Source organism: Cinclus cinclus, chromosome 17 (assembly GCF_963662255.1).
Source record: "Cinclus cinclus chromosome 17, bCinCin1.1, whole genome shotgun sequence".
Classification (NCBI taxonomy): Eukaryota; Metazoa; Chordata; class Aves; order Passeriformes; family Cinclidae; genus Cinclus; species Cinclus cinclus.
The window spans coordinates 5876196-5892196 of record NC_085062.1 but is presented as its reverse complement, the minus strand read 5'-3'; the positions used below and the strand labels follow the sequence as shown (position 1 = coordinate 5892196).

Here is a 16001-nt window from a genome sequence, read left to right as displayed (position 1 = left end):
ACAGCGAGCGAGGGCGGGCGAGCGGGAGCCGCCGGAGGAGCAGGAGGAGGAGGAGGAGGAAGAGGAGGAGGAGGAGGAGGAGGCTCGGCGGAGCGGCGGCGCTCGGCCCCGCTCCATGCCGCCCTGCCCGCCGCGGCGCGGGCCCCGCGGGGCGACAGCGAGCGGGGAGCGGCGCGGCGGTGCTGAAGGACAGCTCCGCTCCTGTTAGCTCCTCTCCTGTCAGCTCCGCTCCCTCTAGCTCCGCTCCCCCGGCTCCTCTCCCCGCTCCGCTCCGCGCCCCGGGCGCGCCCCTCGCCGGGTGGCCGCGGGGCCGCCGCTCGCCGCGCCTGGATGCGCCCCCCGCCACCGCGCCCGCGGCTCCCATGGCGGTGGCACGGAAAATCAAAACTTTGTTGACGGTGAACATCTTGGTCTTCGTGGGCATCATCCTCTTCTCCGTCTACTGCAGGATCCAGGACCGCTCCCAGGAGCTGGTGCAGATCGTCCGGAGCGCGGACCGCCGGGCCAGGAGCCGCGGCGCCAAGGTGGGCAGCCTGGCCGACAGGGAGTCCATCCTGCAGCGCCTGGACCACCTGGAGGAAGTGGTCTACAACCAGCTCAATGGTACGAGGGGCGGGGAGGGGGATGTCCTGTGCCCCGGGAGGGTGCTGCAGGCCGGGCAAGAGCCCCCCGGGTGTGTCCCCGCTGGGGAGGGGAGCCCGGGCACGGATCTCACCGACCCCAGCTCTCGAGTGCTGAAAACCGAGCGCAGGAGGTGATGCGGGGTTTTTGCTGGAGGGGCTTGTCGAGCCTCCCACCGTCACCCTGCCTTTCTGCCAACTCTTGGTCCAAAGTCAGGACTTCCTCGAGAGATGCAAAGTTCAGGAGGCTGCAGTTCAGGGGTTTCAGGATCAGAGGAAGTCCCTACAGACCGTACCAGGCTTTACAGTTTGCCTGGATGTATTAACTCTGAATAGGAAGTTGTTTGTGTAGCGAATGCAATGTTAGATTATAGCTGAAAGTCATATACTTGGTTTCAGAACTACTCGAAAAACATTCTGCTGAACTATAACATTGTGCACTATTAATGGTCTGTTTAAACATAGCACCCATATGTTTCCTTAATGATTTTCCCATTTAAATGTGTTATTGTCATTGTTGAGGAGGGGAAGCATTCACCAGTTCTTTTTATGACTTGCCATTCTAACTCACCAGCCTTGGGAAATATTGCTAGGTAAGCAAAGAACCCTTCTACCATGGTAGTTAAAACAGGCTAAGCCATCGAAGTTGTTACAGGACAGATAACATTTCATATAGAAACAAATTCTTCAAAATGAGTGCATTTGCATAGATTTGTAAAGTTCTAAGTGTGAGACATCAAGGAAATAACTATGTGATTGAATATAGCAGTGTTTTGGACAATAAAAGGCTGAAGGAGTGAACTTTTGCATTGAATTATAACATAAATGTAACATTTAGTGTTTCGCAGCAAATGTAATTTTCAGTGTAAATATGTTTAAGTAGAGCAAATGTGCTTCTAGGCTGCTTGTGGAAATCTTACTCGTAACATTGATTTAAGAAAGGCTACTGTAGCCTCAAAATGCAGACGAATAGGAGGGTTAGCCATAAAGCATGTTTCCTATTACTGCTTTGTGAATGAATGTATAAATCTAAGTAAGTTAGGCTGTTATGGTAATATGCAGTTTGTGCCAGCAAGTGTTAGGGAAGAGGCATCTCCTCACACTCTCCTCTGGATGAACAGGGCAGAGAGAGGGGGAACGTGGAGTGGGGTTAGTCCCAAACCCACACATTCAGGAATTAGAGGGAAAGTCTCAATAACTGTGTTTTCTAATCATATTTTGGAACAGTTTTGAAGAATGTAGGATTTAAGAGAAAAATCGTTCTCATAAATTCTACCAAGCCACAAAGTTCCCAAACTAAATTAGATTGCTCTGCAAGATGTATCCATTACAGCTCAATGAATTTTTTTTTTTTTTTAATTGGGCCAAATATATTTGCTCCTGGTGTTTTTCATGGGGGAGACTTTGGGTAGGATTTCCTTGTGCTGTATTCATCCCAGCATATCATCCCCTGGAGAATCAGCAGGAGTCCTTAATGTGTTAGGCAGGCACCATTGCATGCCATGACTGGAAGTTCTCTGTAAAACATGCTTCTATTTTGGGAACTGTTTTCTTTATCTTTAATTCTATTTATTGGATATTGATATTCGTGGTGAAATTACTTGAACTTAGTGTTACGTTGCTTCTTCAGGTCATATCAAATATCACAGTCAGTTTTCTTTTCCTGAAAGTTCATACGCAGGAAAATGCAGAAAGTTTTTCAAGCTGAGCTGTTCAAATTTCATATTTATTTCCCTTAGTTTTTTCTCTAATGGGATTTTTTGGTTTCTTATTATTACACAGTGGTACATTAAGACAGATTAATTATTTCATCATCATTCTGAATTTGAAAAAACAAAACATTTTTCCCCCTAAGAAATTAGGAAGTGCTCCACTGCAATCATCAGAGTTGCATTGCTGTAAGTGAAATCGGGACCAAGTATCTCTGTTTGGGTTTAGCTTACTGCTATTCTGTTTGTAATACCATTGTTCATTATTTATGCCATTAATGGGCATAAATTGCTGCTCAGGCAGCACTGGGATTCAGGGGAGCCTGTGTGACAGGGCTGTGCTGTGTCACACAGCAAGGCTGGTGTTCAACAAACACTCTGTGTGCTCTGGAGCTCTGCAGCTCACCTGAATGTTGAGTAAGGTTTCTCAGCCCCTGTCCTGTACATGCTGCCTGATCATAAGTTCAGAGAGCTGGCTGAGGTTGTCTCGAATGTTACTTTTTCATAAGGTAGGTCCAAGTCTCTTCTATGTGGAGAGACAGACACAGGTAGACAGATTTTATTCAGGAGAAATACAAGTTCCTTGCTTGCCCAGATCCCCTCAAAGAACCAGGAGGCTGAATCCAGCTCAATGTCATCATTGCAGCAGGTCAGCCCAGCCCACTATTTCAGTTTTCTGCTCTTGGTCCTTTCTCTCTGAGATCAGCAAATTTAGAACTACCTAAAAGTATATTTTTGGTAATATCTCAGTGTTCTTTTATTTTATTTTTCTCTTCTATTCAGATTGAGACCTGAACACATAAGACTTACCTGGATTTTCTAGGGACTCTGTTGATGATTCAGTACAATAAAAAGTCACTCTGTGAGAGACCAGCCCTGCAGCTGCACAGAATTTTTTTTTCTGTTACACATATTTGTTTACATACAATCAAGGAAACGTTATTTAGAAGTGTGTACCTTCTACAAGGAAAATAAACACAGGCAGTAACATTAGAAATGTATAAAGAGGCAACCCAAAACTGATCACTTGAGAACTCATTAACTTTTCAGTCTGAATAAAATCAGTGAGAGCAGTGCCTGTGGAGGTGTGTGCAGAACACAGAGGACCACGTACGAAAGTCAGGAGAAAGCTGGTCCTGCCATTCTCTTTGGCAGAACGAGAGTTTTTAGAATAGGATGAATGAGAATTGCCACAATTCCCTGCAGTTGTGCAGACATACACCCAAAAAAAAGTTTTCATTTGGTTCGTGCTCTGGTTTTTTATCAACTTGGGAGAAATAGTATTTCTGAAAGCTTTCTTTTCTCTCAGCTGCTGCTGGGTTTGGTGGAAGCAAATGAACAGAGCATGTAAAGGGAAAGGAAAGCAATGAAACGTGTCAGTGGGATTTTTGTGGTGAGACTTTGTATTACCTCCTGATGTTTGACCTTGGGTACAATGTTTATTTTGAAAAACAGAGTTATTATAGAGCTAGTTGAGCAATGTATATATTTTTAAAGTATTTTTTGCTATAGCACTGCTATTGATGGATATATTTTATTGTTGTTCAACACAGAACTCACATCCAGCTAGACTTGGTAGCAATTCATTAAATGTCATAATGATAACACCTTGGTATTTTCTTCCTTTGCTTTTACATTTTTTGTAAAGGGGAAAAATTAAAAATTATTTGACTGATTTTTTCCCCAAATCAGTTTTGCATCTAAGTCTGTTGCTAATGATTCACCATAGAGGATAAAGAATTTCTGATGCCCCAAGAAGACCATAACCTTTCATGCCAAAAGCAATTGAAGGTCAGACTACAATTTCAGTCTAATTGCCTTTTTCCCTTTTCACTGTCTCTTTCCAGTAATACACAACAATCAATACAGCATGTAATTAGATTTCATTCAATCTGCAAAGATTTAGAGAGCTTTCATCTTCTCATTATGTATTCTCACATCATGTCTTCCTACCCAGGTCTTCTACACTAGACCCCTTTGACCTGTTCTATTTTAGATGTGGAGGAATAAGTTGGGAGTATTCCCTTGAATTTGACAGGTTATCATTCGTTACACATCATAATTTGATTTTGCTCTCTTTGGCAAGATTAAATGCAATACCAATTTCCAGTGTGATAAATGGGGTTTACATTACATATGCATTTCATGGAGGAGGCTGGGGGAAAAAGTGGACAATTCACATAATTGCAGCACAGAGGTTTAAAAGGATGGAAATAGCAGGTCCTGGGTGCAGAGTACTGATTCCTGCTGACTGGGACTCCTGATTTTTAGAGTGCACTGGAAGCCAAGTGATTGCATTTAAAATTCAGCCTGGCAATCTGCATAGGTAAAAGTTACAGCAGTATTTTTAAAAGGGCAGTTTATTCTTCATAAGCTTGGGACTGGTTGAAAATGGGTCAAAATTTCCACATTTGAAAGTAAGGATTGGGAACAGGTTGCAAGGGAGATATATGAATGTCCAGATCACATGTCCACATTGTCCACAAGAAGTTTTTACAGCTGGCACCTCTCAGGTGAGGAGAAGTTCCTTGGCAGATGAGAGAGGTAAAACTACACGTGCACGGGTCACATTTAGTGTGACTGCAGCCTTGTACCAATGAAACTGCACCTGCTCATGCCCACATGTTTTATAACTATTTCTATTTCATGTGTTTATGGTCTGCTGCTGACATACACCTGGCAAAATTCGCACCTGAACACCTCCAGAAATACCAGTTCACATGTGGGCTCTGCTCTCAGCCATGTGATTTTCTTAATCTTGGTGATGGGGTTCTCCTCACATGCTCTCGTTTTGAGGACATTTTTAAAGAAGTGCAAGGCTGGTTCTCATGAAGCCAGGAGGGGAAAATAGGAAAATACATTTTTTTTTTAAAGATAGGCTACCATTTCTTGGTTTGCCACACAATATTTTCTGTTGTGCTGAGTGATTTTCTCAAGCTTGGGTAAGTCACCATTGCTACAGGGCTGACCTTCTCTATTACAGAGTGATGGTCAAGTCCAACAGACCCATTTCCCCATCACACTTGCTTTGGTTGTGTTAATCTTGATTTATGTGGCTGAGGGAACTCACAATCAGTGCTTTCAGGAAGGTCAAGATTCTCTTCTCCAAAACAACAGAAGGAAAACATAATGAGCCAATATTTGGATAGCCTCTATATAAATATATGGTTATATTTGAAATAATATGGCTCTGTTTAGGCACTTCAGGGAGAAAAGTTCTAAAAGTTTAATTAAAAAAGAGGACAGCTCTCTTTTGTAAAACAGGCAAAATTGCACTCAGCTCTGCAAAATATTGACAAATACAAAAAATATGTCTCTATTCCAGCAGCAGATCGGTGATTTTAAAGTCTTTCTCTGTACTTAATGTTTCATATAGTGGTAACTATTTTTTTATGTAATGTTTCTGCTTTTGCCTTTGTAGCTGGGAAGAAAGGTTATTTTGACAGGAAAAAAAAAATCGAGGTAATTTTATCATTGACTTATTTGTGTGGAACTTGAATCATTTGTACCATATGAGATTAAAAGCAATGTTTGCAGAGGCAGAAAGGAAACCTCTGCCTGATGTTGTTTGCGTTGCCTTTTCAGCTGTATTCCATTTCAGTATCTTTCCATTTCTTTGTACGCTTAGCTGGAATTGGAAAAGCAAATATGGGTCTGTCATCTTCCCAGAGAGGAGCAGCAGTGTGGTGGCTGCACACCTACAGCCACTGCACAGGTTTAGAGGATTAGAAAAACCTGGCTTTAACTTAATATCCTCGTTAGAAAGAGCTGCAGCTGGTTTTTTGGTTTGGGGGGTTTTACTGTTTGTTTGATGTTTTAGTAAATAAAAGCAGGTAGCAGTTAAACCAGGAGCATCATTTTAGAATGAGGTTCCAAACACTGAATGTGTGGCACTTATCCAAGGAAATACTAAGGTTTATGAAAGGAAGGAAAATAAATGAGTCATGTTTAACAAATCTGCCTTTTTAAAATGCTCCTCTCTAACTTTACTAATGGGCACTCAGTTTCTCAGCACACTTGGCATACTTTTATTCTTGTTGGTCTTGGGGTTTCTCTTGGTAGTCATTACCATCATTTAGTTTAAACCAACATGCTGAAGGACAAAAAAAGGAAAAGTAGAAAATAAAAAGAGCCTGTGATGTTCTGGATAGCAGGAAGGAAGAGAGCCAGTGACAGCAGAGCAGCTTCCAACCTTGTTGTAGTCCTATTGATCAAAACTGTCCTCTGAAATAACACACCTCGAGTTCCTGAGAGCGAAAGCCAGAGAGAGATCCTCCCAGTGACCCAAAGTCATCTTCTCCTGAGAGCACAGAGCTATAACAGCCAAATACTAATTGGATATGTCTGCTTTTCCTAAAACTCATAGCTGTGGTGCCATGGAAGTGGCTGTGAATATCTGAAAGCTTTATAGGTGGAGGCAAAACCCATTTCTAGGACAGCAGGGCAGGTGCAAACAGATTAAAAACTTTCTTTCTGCCCTAGACTTTCCATCCTTTCAGGTGCTGTGGAATATCTAGGTTCTCCAGACAGTTTTGAAGACAAGATACAGCACAACGGGCACTTACTAGTTACTCAGCAAGTTTGTAGGAGATAAAGAGTGTAAGGCCATCTCCTGAGCCAAGATTTCTCTATTTACACAACAGAAGGCAGCACTGATGCAACTTGGTCTAGGTCTCTGATTTAGCTGGGGTTACTTTGAGTTTAAACACATGGTAGTGCTGCTGGGGATAAAGGTGACAACCTTGGTTCTGTTGGTTATTTCTCAGTTTGATCTGTCAGGCTTTCAAATTCTTATTTCTTGAAGTGATGTCACACCCGTGATCTGGTGTAGGTCCAGATGCAGTGAGCTGTGTGTGCATGTGCACATCTGTAGATGTCCAAGGACGTTGTATTTTAGAGCTGAGTTCTGCTCTCCTATCTCTCTGGTTTGATGCTCTCCTCCCACAGTGAAAAGAAGGGACTTGTGCATTCTGCAGTTCTTTGCACTAACTTTTTATTTCACCTGGCTTAGCTAAGTTGGGCTCCTTGCTGTGCATGGACAGACAGTCCAGCAGCACCTTTTGTGGGAAATCCAGTGGAATGGATGTTCCAGAGGAGCTCTCACACCAATTCCCTGCCTCTCTTACTGCACTTATCAGGCCATTTAGTTTCTGAACAATTCTGTGTTTGTGTTTAATTTACTTGCATGACTTGTTCTGAAGGATCTTCTCACAAACCAAGGATGAGCTTGGGGCCATGAATTGTTTTGTATCCTTGTTGAGAGCAGTCCTTCTTGAAACAATGCAGCAGAAATGGGCTGGTTTTGAGAGTCTCTGACAAATGGCAAAAGGCCTACTTTTTTTTTTGTTTTTTTTTTTTTCCTTCAAATATGTCCTTGATTACTGGCTTTGAAGGAGAGTCGGAGGGCAGCAGCAGGGTGGAGAGCTGAGGAGACAATAGAATGATTCTGCTTTGTCATCATGCGCAGCGAGGACGCAGGGAGGACGCAGAGCTCTCTTGGGGGCTGAAGAGTTGTTAAAGTAAATGAGCAAAACGTTTTTAGAGAAGGTGAGAATATAGATTTCTGAATATCTTAAGCCTTGTATCACCTCCTATGGAGCCGTTCTCTAGAAGCACTTTTACTTGCTACTGGTCTGATTTATACTTTTAATACATGAGCTGTAATTTGCATGTCATCCTGGGAGAGTGGGCAATGATGAAGAAAACTAAACCAAGGAAAAGGTCTTTAAAAGAGCTTCTCTTTAGGAAGCTTTCTGCTACTTAAAAATAGTTCTGTCAGGCAGAGATATTTGATGCCAAAGTTCTACAGGAGAGCGTTACCTGTTTCACAGCACAATGTTTGGAATTCCAATGACTGGAATCACTTTTAAATAACCCAGATTTGGTGGATGAGGATACAAAGGAGCATGCTTGGCTCCTGGGGCTCTTTAGTGTGCATTTGTTTCAGTCTCAGCCTCCTGGGCTGCATGTTAGAGCAACAAGCCCAAGAGGCTGCTGCAACACCTTGGGCTGAACAGCCCCTGTAAAATGGCACAGCACTGGCACGAGCCTTGCTGTGCCCCAGCAGGTTCCTGACACCTCCTTCCCCTGTGCAAAGCCAAGGCAGCTCTGTGGAAAGAATCTGTTTGTGTAAAGGTCTGTGCTGCCTGTGGGCCACAGGACTCACAGCACAGAGCTGGTGTCTCTGGGCTTCCCAGTGTGTCACTGGGTTTTCTTCTGGGGAGCTGTTGAAAGCCACGCCTGTGGTTGAGTCAGCAGTTGTGTGTAGCTGGGAATCTAAGCCAGGTACAAAAGTGACACTGCTTTCCAAGCACAGAGCAGATGCTGCCAGCCCTGCTGTGCTGTAGCAGCGTGTGGGGTGACAGACAGTGCTGGCTGCACAGGGTGACTGCCTCGAGTAGGTTTTTATGACTGCAGCGACGATTCAAATTCTCCTCAGCTCACCAGTGCACTTAGTCCTGTTGAAATCAGTTGCCTAAATTAATCTTTGCTATTGATCCAGAGGCATCAGCACAGTCAGTAGTTGTCAGTAAAGTAACTCCAGTGGTGAATTTGGCCAAGTGAAGGCATTTTTGTCACAGGATGAAGAGTAGGTTTGGTGGTTATGATGATGTATGTAGTACAAGGGATGAAATCTTGCTGTGTCCCTGCACTGCTTCAGTATGGTTGAGAACAGGGTCCTCCTTGAAGGTTTTGGAAGGATTCTCCTTTCTAGTGAAGATCTGGTGAACTCTGTGGGATTGTGCCTCTGACTCCTGTTTCTGGGGACTCTCATTGCTTCTGTGTTTGTGCTGTTTGGCTCCAGTTGACATTATGCAAAAGTAAGTTCTCAGACCAGGTCAGATTAGCACTTCATGGTGGCAGTGGTACTGTACTGCAGGACTATTTGCAAAGGAAAAATGGAGTTTGTTGCATAGGATTTCATTTCTCTTGGAAGATATCCATGAAGACAGCTGGAAAGCCCTTTCCTGCAATACTGGGGAAGTTTGCTGCTTCTTTTTTTTTTTCTCTCTCTAGCATTTTTGGTGGGGTGGTAGGGTTAATTGGTTGTTTTTCATTTGGGTTTATTTTTTTGCTGTTTTTGTATTTATTTGGCAATGGGGCCTTACTGCCCTTTTAGAAATTGAGTTTATTTTTTTTCTACAGCTCTCATATGCCTCTAGGATGAACAGCTTTTGTAAATAAAAATGTATTTTTTGTTATATTAACTCATTTTGAAGCAAGCCTTGTGTTATAGCAAAGATTGGTGGTATTCTTTCCTGTGCACACTGAACTGAAGGCAGTGATGAGACTAAAAATATCCCCAGTTGAAATCGCATTGTATAACCCAAAGGTTAGTTTTCCTCAGGATGAAAATTTGCAGTTGCTCTATAGGTTCTGTGTAAGACAGATTTCTGGTCATGCAGCCACGTGTCAAATGAGGCTTACTGATAGCTGCAAAGTTCTGTATCTGCAAAACTCAGCCCCACTGGTGGCAGAATTCAGCTGGTGGCCGATGCTGGCACCCATTGCTCTGGTGTGAGCTGGGGGTGAGTTCTGGGTGTGTCACCAGCACTGCACTGCACTGTTCACACCTCTAACAGGAAAAACAGCACAGAGCTGTTAATGCTAAAACCTGCTGATGGATTGCAGGTGGCTCCATGTAATAGATGGGAGTGGGGCATGAGGGAACAGTGAGCTGAGCATGTTGGAGTTATTAAACAGCCTAATGCTAAGTTGCCCAGCTGCTCAAAGAGTTGATGCTTTCATTTCCACAAGTAATGAGTGGGTTTGGCATGGAAAAATGGGTGGTTGGGTGGCTTAGGTGTGAGCCTGTGCTAGCCTTGGGTTTTTTTGGTAGTTCTGTTACATAATTTGTGTGTTGCCTGGAGAATCCCCAGGACCCAGGTCTGTGGATTTAGGCTGCTGACTTTCCAAAACCAGCACAGGTATGTGGGCAGCCAAATTCTCCACTGGAGCCACCTTTCTTCCAGGGGGCCAGTCATTTCTACCACTCTTTAATGAATTTTTGTATCTGCCAGAAGTTACAACTTTCTCAGCAGTTGAAAAACATATTTGGTTTACTCACTGCTAGTATCATAAGGAGCAGTGAAAATGTTTACAGGTATTAATTATAAATTTCATTTATTTCTTCAATTTAATATTTGGCAAGCTCACTCAACACATCCTTTGTGGGGTGCTCCTTTAGGCACTTTAGACACGACCATGTCAGCACCTGCACTGAACACTTCACCCTCAGCTATTCCAGCTCTGAGTACACAAATCCAATAATCTTTGATTTTAGACCTGTGCCAGCCTGATGCTCCTCCTGAAATAGATCCATCTGGCTCAATGCATTTCCATTCAACAGAAAATTAATTCCGGAAGGGAAGCGCATTTTATAATGCTTGTATCCAGTGGGGTTATATGTAAAACCTTCTGTTTCCTGAAAGAGTCAGCTTGGTATGGGTCCCATATTCACAGCTGTGTTCCCATTCCAGGCCCACATAACTCAAAGCCAGGCTGCAGAGAGCCCTCTCAGATGAGGTCATGGAATGAAGAATTTCTTCTGTGATTCATTCTGAACCTGATCTGCCTAACAACCGGATTCTTTGTCTCCCTCTTTCTGTCACACATTAAAAAGTTCACAAAGTGAGAATTTTCAGTCTTCTTTGCACAATGAGAAGAGTGAACAAAAGATGTGCGTAAATGGAGGAGAAATATTTATGAGGGAACAAAGATATGGCCTTAACTTTGAAGCTGGGATGGAGCAGCCCAGCGTGCCAAGGGACACTGGCTGAGTGATGCAGCCCTCGGAGAAGGAGATGATTATTGCAGAAGGATTTTTGCATATGTTACAGGATTACTTGTTTAGTCATCTCTCGGTTTTAATTGTGCTGGCAAGAAGCTGGAGCACAAAAAGAGTCTAAGAGACACAGTGGAGCCTGTGGAAGAATGAGGCCAGTGTGAAATTCTCCTTATTGCAGTTGCTTATAGTCGATGGAAGTGCTCATGGGATGAGTGAATTGGGGTCAGGGTCTGTGCCCAACTCATGGCAGAGCTGTTCTGGCCCTAAGCAGAGGTGGAGCTCCCCATGGCAGCACCACGTAGGACAGGTCACTCTGGGACAGCCAGGCCACAGTTTGACAATGCATCTTACCATGGAGTGCTGATAGTTATTGTGGACCAGTTTCAGGAGAGAAAAGCTCTTGTATGGCTTCCTTATGGCACTGAGTAGCAAAGTCAGAACTGGGCCCAGAGGACAGGACAGCTCCAATTAGACATGACTAGGCTGAGACACACTGTATATTGTCATAAAGCAAAATGATATTTCAGGATGGAAATTCATTTTAGAATCAGAAATCAGCGTATGATCTTCTGGTTTTGTCACTGAGCTGGAAGAAGATGCCTCTAATCTGATGGGTGATTATGGCGTGCCTGTGGCTCCTCGGTGCCTTAGCATATGGTTGTGAAACCAGAGGTTGATTATTTTCAAAAGAATTTTGGCAGATACCGAACTGACAAATTCCCTATTAAAAAGAGAAAGAAAGTTTTTTGTTTGTTCCTTTGCTTATGAGGCTTTGTGGATTTTAGGATCATACCTTGCTTTACATTCCTTTCAAAGGTGGGGAGGGAAAAGCACTCCTTCTATAAGCAATCAGAAGGATTACTTTTTTATTAATTCCAGGGGAAACAGGCAGAATTGCATGGAGTGCTGTGCCCCGCTGTTTCACCTCTAAGCCTGTGTTCTCCCTTTCCAAGGGAAGAAGTGCTAATCTAGCGAGTCAGGCATTTCCATGTGAATTTTCTGTAATATGGAAAAGTAGTTTTAAATGGGATCACACACATACCTCATTATTTCATCAGGAATCTCCTAATCTGTGACCAAAACCACTCATTTTATCACTTACCCTGGTTCTCATCATTGCCACTAATCCCTGACAAGAAGCAGAATGTGTGAGCTCAGAGAAACTGGAACTGGAGACAGAAGGGTGCAAGGAAATATTTTAAGCTGCTGCTACAAGTCCCAGACTCAGGATGGGGTGTCCTGTGCTCTTATCTGTGGTGAGAGCTCATCTCTGTGCTCCTCTGATCCCCTCTCCTTATCTGTGTCCTCAGGTTAACTTTGATATTGTTAATCAGTGGTGTATTTAACTGCCAGGCATCCAACAGACCTAATTAACACATTTAATCCTAAAAATAAATTTTTAGTTCCTTGAGCAGCTAAACCAAGCAAACTGACTTTCTTGTGGGCTGGCATTCCACAAGTGAATTCTTGGGTGGTCTCTAACAGCTCCAACAGGTCTCTTGTGTTTGATCCTTGTCCAAACCTCTTCTCTCAGTAGGAACATTTTAATGGCACTTTCTTCCCAGATATTGGCTTCTGTGACACTCACAGAAATGCAGTTTTTTGAGACCTCTCTCTGTCTGCCAAGTTTTGGCTGAAGTTAGAAGCAGTCCTCGAAATCTAACAAGTAGAGTGAAGGGAGAGTCTGGAGAGGGAAGCAGACTGATAGACAAATGGGGACAGCATGATCCCTCAAAATGTTTTTTCTTAGCAAGCCAGGCTAAAAATCATGTTGGTGGCAAATGGGATTTTTACTTATTTAAACACGGTCATGACAATTAAGTTCTGTTCTTTTAAAGGAACCAGACTCAGATGTCCACACTCGACTGCTTTGCTTGCTCTGTTAATTGGCAAAGTTAGCACAAGCATTTTTTCCCCCCTCTTTCCTGCTTATTTCAGTTAATAACTACAGCAGCATGACAATTCCCTGCCACTACACCAGTACTGCAGGACAGCCTGCTTTATTTTCATCCTGCTGAAACGGCAGACTCGGGTCCCACTAGCCTGTCTCAGTGCCTTTCAGTAGTGAGTGAATAATTAAGTTATGAGCAGGGCAGAGCAGAGATCCCGGTGCTCTGTGCTCGGCAGCGTGACGCACGTCCTGCTGCTCATCTCATCTCATCTCATCTCATCTCATCTCATCTCATCTCATCTCATCACATCCCCATCACATCCCCATCACAGCCCAGGGGCTCAGCCCTGCCTTTCTCTGGCACCTCTTGGTCCTGGCAAGCTCTTGCTCCTTGGAGAAATCTGAGTGTGACCTGAACTTTGAGTGTGACCAGAGAGCCCTGCTTTGTGTTGTTGAGGAGTGATGAGCCCAAGATGTAAACTCAGAACTCAGGTTCCTGAAATTCAAATTTTGATTTATACCAGTCTCTCCATTGAAGGATGATCTTCTCCTGTCTAAAGGCACCTTCTATCACTGTCCTCATTTCTCTCTTTACTGCGTAATTTAACACCTCATAATGTAGTCCTAAGTACAAGCCAGAGACATCAGGGGACAGGGACATTCATTCTTTCATGGAATTTTGACATAAAGGAAAGGAAGGCTTGAAGAAAAATGGAGTCTCTGAAAACTTGAGTTTCTTTTTACGTTGCCTTGGTGAAAAACAGATAGTCACTGTTGCAGCCAGTGGCATTAGGAAGGTAAATTGAAGAAGGCTGATCCACAGCTTCAAAAACTTGGCCATTGTCTTTATATATGATCTGAATTCTATATATATGTAGTAATTGAAACGTGCTCTGTAGGTGGATCAAAGCAGCACGTTGTTACCAAATGCATCCTGTCTTTTCCAAGGCAAGCCCAGGGGTCCTGCTGTGGGTTTGTCAGGGCCTAAATCAGCCCTAGGTCACAGTCAATTCGTACAAATACCCACATGCAATGAAGCCAATCTTGTTAATAATGAATCAGTTATTATAGCAGGGCTGGTTTTTAAAGTGCCTGTAATAGTACATTGTAGCTTTCCCACTCTTGGAAGTCTGAGTCAATTTATCTTTATATCAGCAATAAAACAGAAAGGGCAGAAATCAAAGTAAGCAATGTTTTTATTACCGCTTTTAAATAAAACATTGTGCCAATATTTTTTCCCTAACATTACATCTTTATTTTCTCAAATTTATTGGCAATTGCTATTTATCTTCATTTCTCCTTTCTTTTGCAAAGCTATCTCATCCTTTGATTAGCTTCCCTCAGAGAATGTGGTACCTAATTCTTTTTATTTGTCCGTGATAAATCCCTGATTAATTGTATGTTATAAGCAATCCATGCAACTTTGTGCCTTTCATTTCTAAATAGGCTTTCTGTTATGAATATAAACAGCTAAAGCTTTATTTCTAGAGCCAAAACCAAATCCAGACTCAACATTTCCTTTAAAAATAGCAAGGCACTTAAAGTAAGATTCTCAGCACTGTGGACTCCTATTCATCCTTTGTGAGCAGGAGAGACTCAGAATTTTAGTTGGGCACATCTTCTAGTAGATAAATCTGTTATTAATGTGGCTGTCATTTCATCTCATCAATTAGGAGGACTCTGCACAATAACTTACTTCATCTATTTTATCTTCAAATCTGCCATAATTTGTTAATTTGTAAACATTTTGGTTTAGGTGCTGAATTCAGGACTGTATTTTTGCTGTTTGAAATGTGTTCCATATTTGGTTTTGAGCTGACTTGTCCTGCTGACAGAAAATTAAATCATACACACATTAACAGGCTGATGGAAGGAGGCACTGCAGCCTGGCATTGACAAGCAAGGCACAGCTGTGGTGTATGTTGAGATGAGAAATTAAAATAAAGTGAAGGCAGGAAAGAGTAGGAAAAGCAGAGATGAGAGTTCTGTCTCAACCAAATTCCCAAGCCAAGCTCCCTGAGAGGTGTCAAAGATGTGGCTGAGAAAGAAGAATGTGAAGACAGGTTAAGAAAAATACACAGATCTACAGATCTAAAGTAGACAGTCTGTCAGGAAAATGAGTATGTTTTGAAACCAATGTGCAATGATGCAAAAAAAAAAAAAAGAAAAAAAAAAGTATGTCACCCTTACAGAGCTTTTAAGGCAATACCACACTGAAAGGAACGGAGAGGAATCAAGGCTCTCTCTGGCTCCTGTGAAAACCAGTATCCAAATTAACTGTTTTTCAAGAGATTGGGTAGAAGTATTTGAAACCTCACATCCTCAGTAGCAGCTGATGTCTTCTCCCATCTATTCCCAAGGAGAAATGTCTGATGCTAAGATGGAGAGGCAGCAGATAGAGAACCAGCCCTGCTCTGACAAACCCAGGGACTTTCTCAGATCATTTCATTCTCTGGTGGCCAATAGGAAGAGCACGGAAGGGAGAGCAGTGGATGTAGCCAGCAGGTCTGTAGTTGTTAGCACTGGCTCTTTATTGTGGTTGCACTGCCAGGGGTGAACTCAGTGACTAATTTCACAAAAGTGGAAAATCGAGATCCACTTTCAAGCACGATGTGACTCTGAGTTCCAGCAGCTCCCACATCTGGGTTTAATGCTGCCATCCTCTGCTGTACAAAATGAGCTGAACAACCAGGAGCTTTTGAGCCGTACAAATGGCAAAGTGTTCTATATGACTTTGTTGTTGGGAAAGCTATCTCTGTGATTATGTTAGTTTAATTTAATAGCAGGCTGTTTAGGTAAATGAGCAGGGAGGAATATGAGTGTCTGCAAATAATGTGGAGCATGATTGCAAAATGATGCTGCAGCAGATGGGCTTGTCTGGCCCTTGTTGGGGCTCTACAAACACCCTTGAGCAGGAGAGAAGAATCTTCCTTAACCTTGGACAAAATCCCACTGAGACAGAGACCCAAGGGTGAATCCTGGCTTGAAAGGCA

At 43.0% G+C, this 16001-nt stretch overlaps 1 protein-coding gene across 1 annotated transcript in view; it reads left to right on the top strand.

Annotated features, from left to right (window-relative positions):
• The first annotated feature begins 362 nt into the window (after positions 1 to 362).
• GALNT9 (polypeptide N-acetylgalactosaminyltransferase 9) overlaps positions 363 to 16001 on the top strand; it is a 123839-nt gene continuing 108200 nt past the window's right edge. The window contains exon 1 of the mRNA XM_062504501.1: positions 363 to 603. Within this exon, the coding sequence (XP_062360485.1) occupies positions 363 to 603 (241 nt within the window). The remainder of the gene's footprint in view (positions 604 to 16001) is intronic.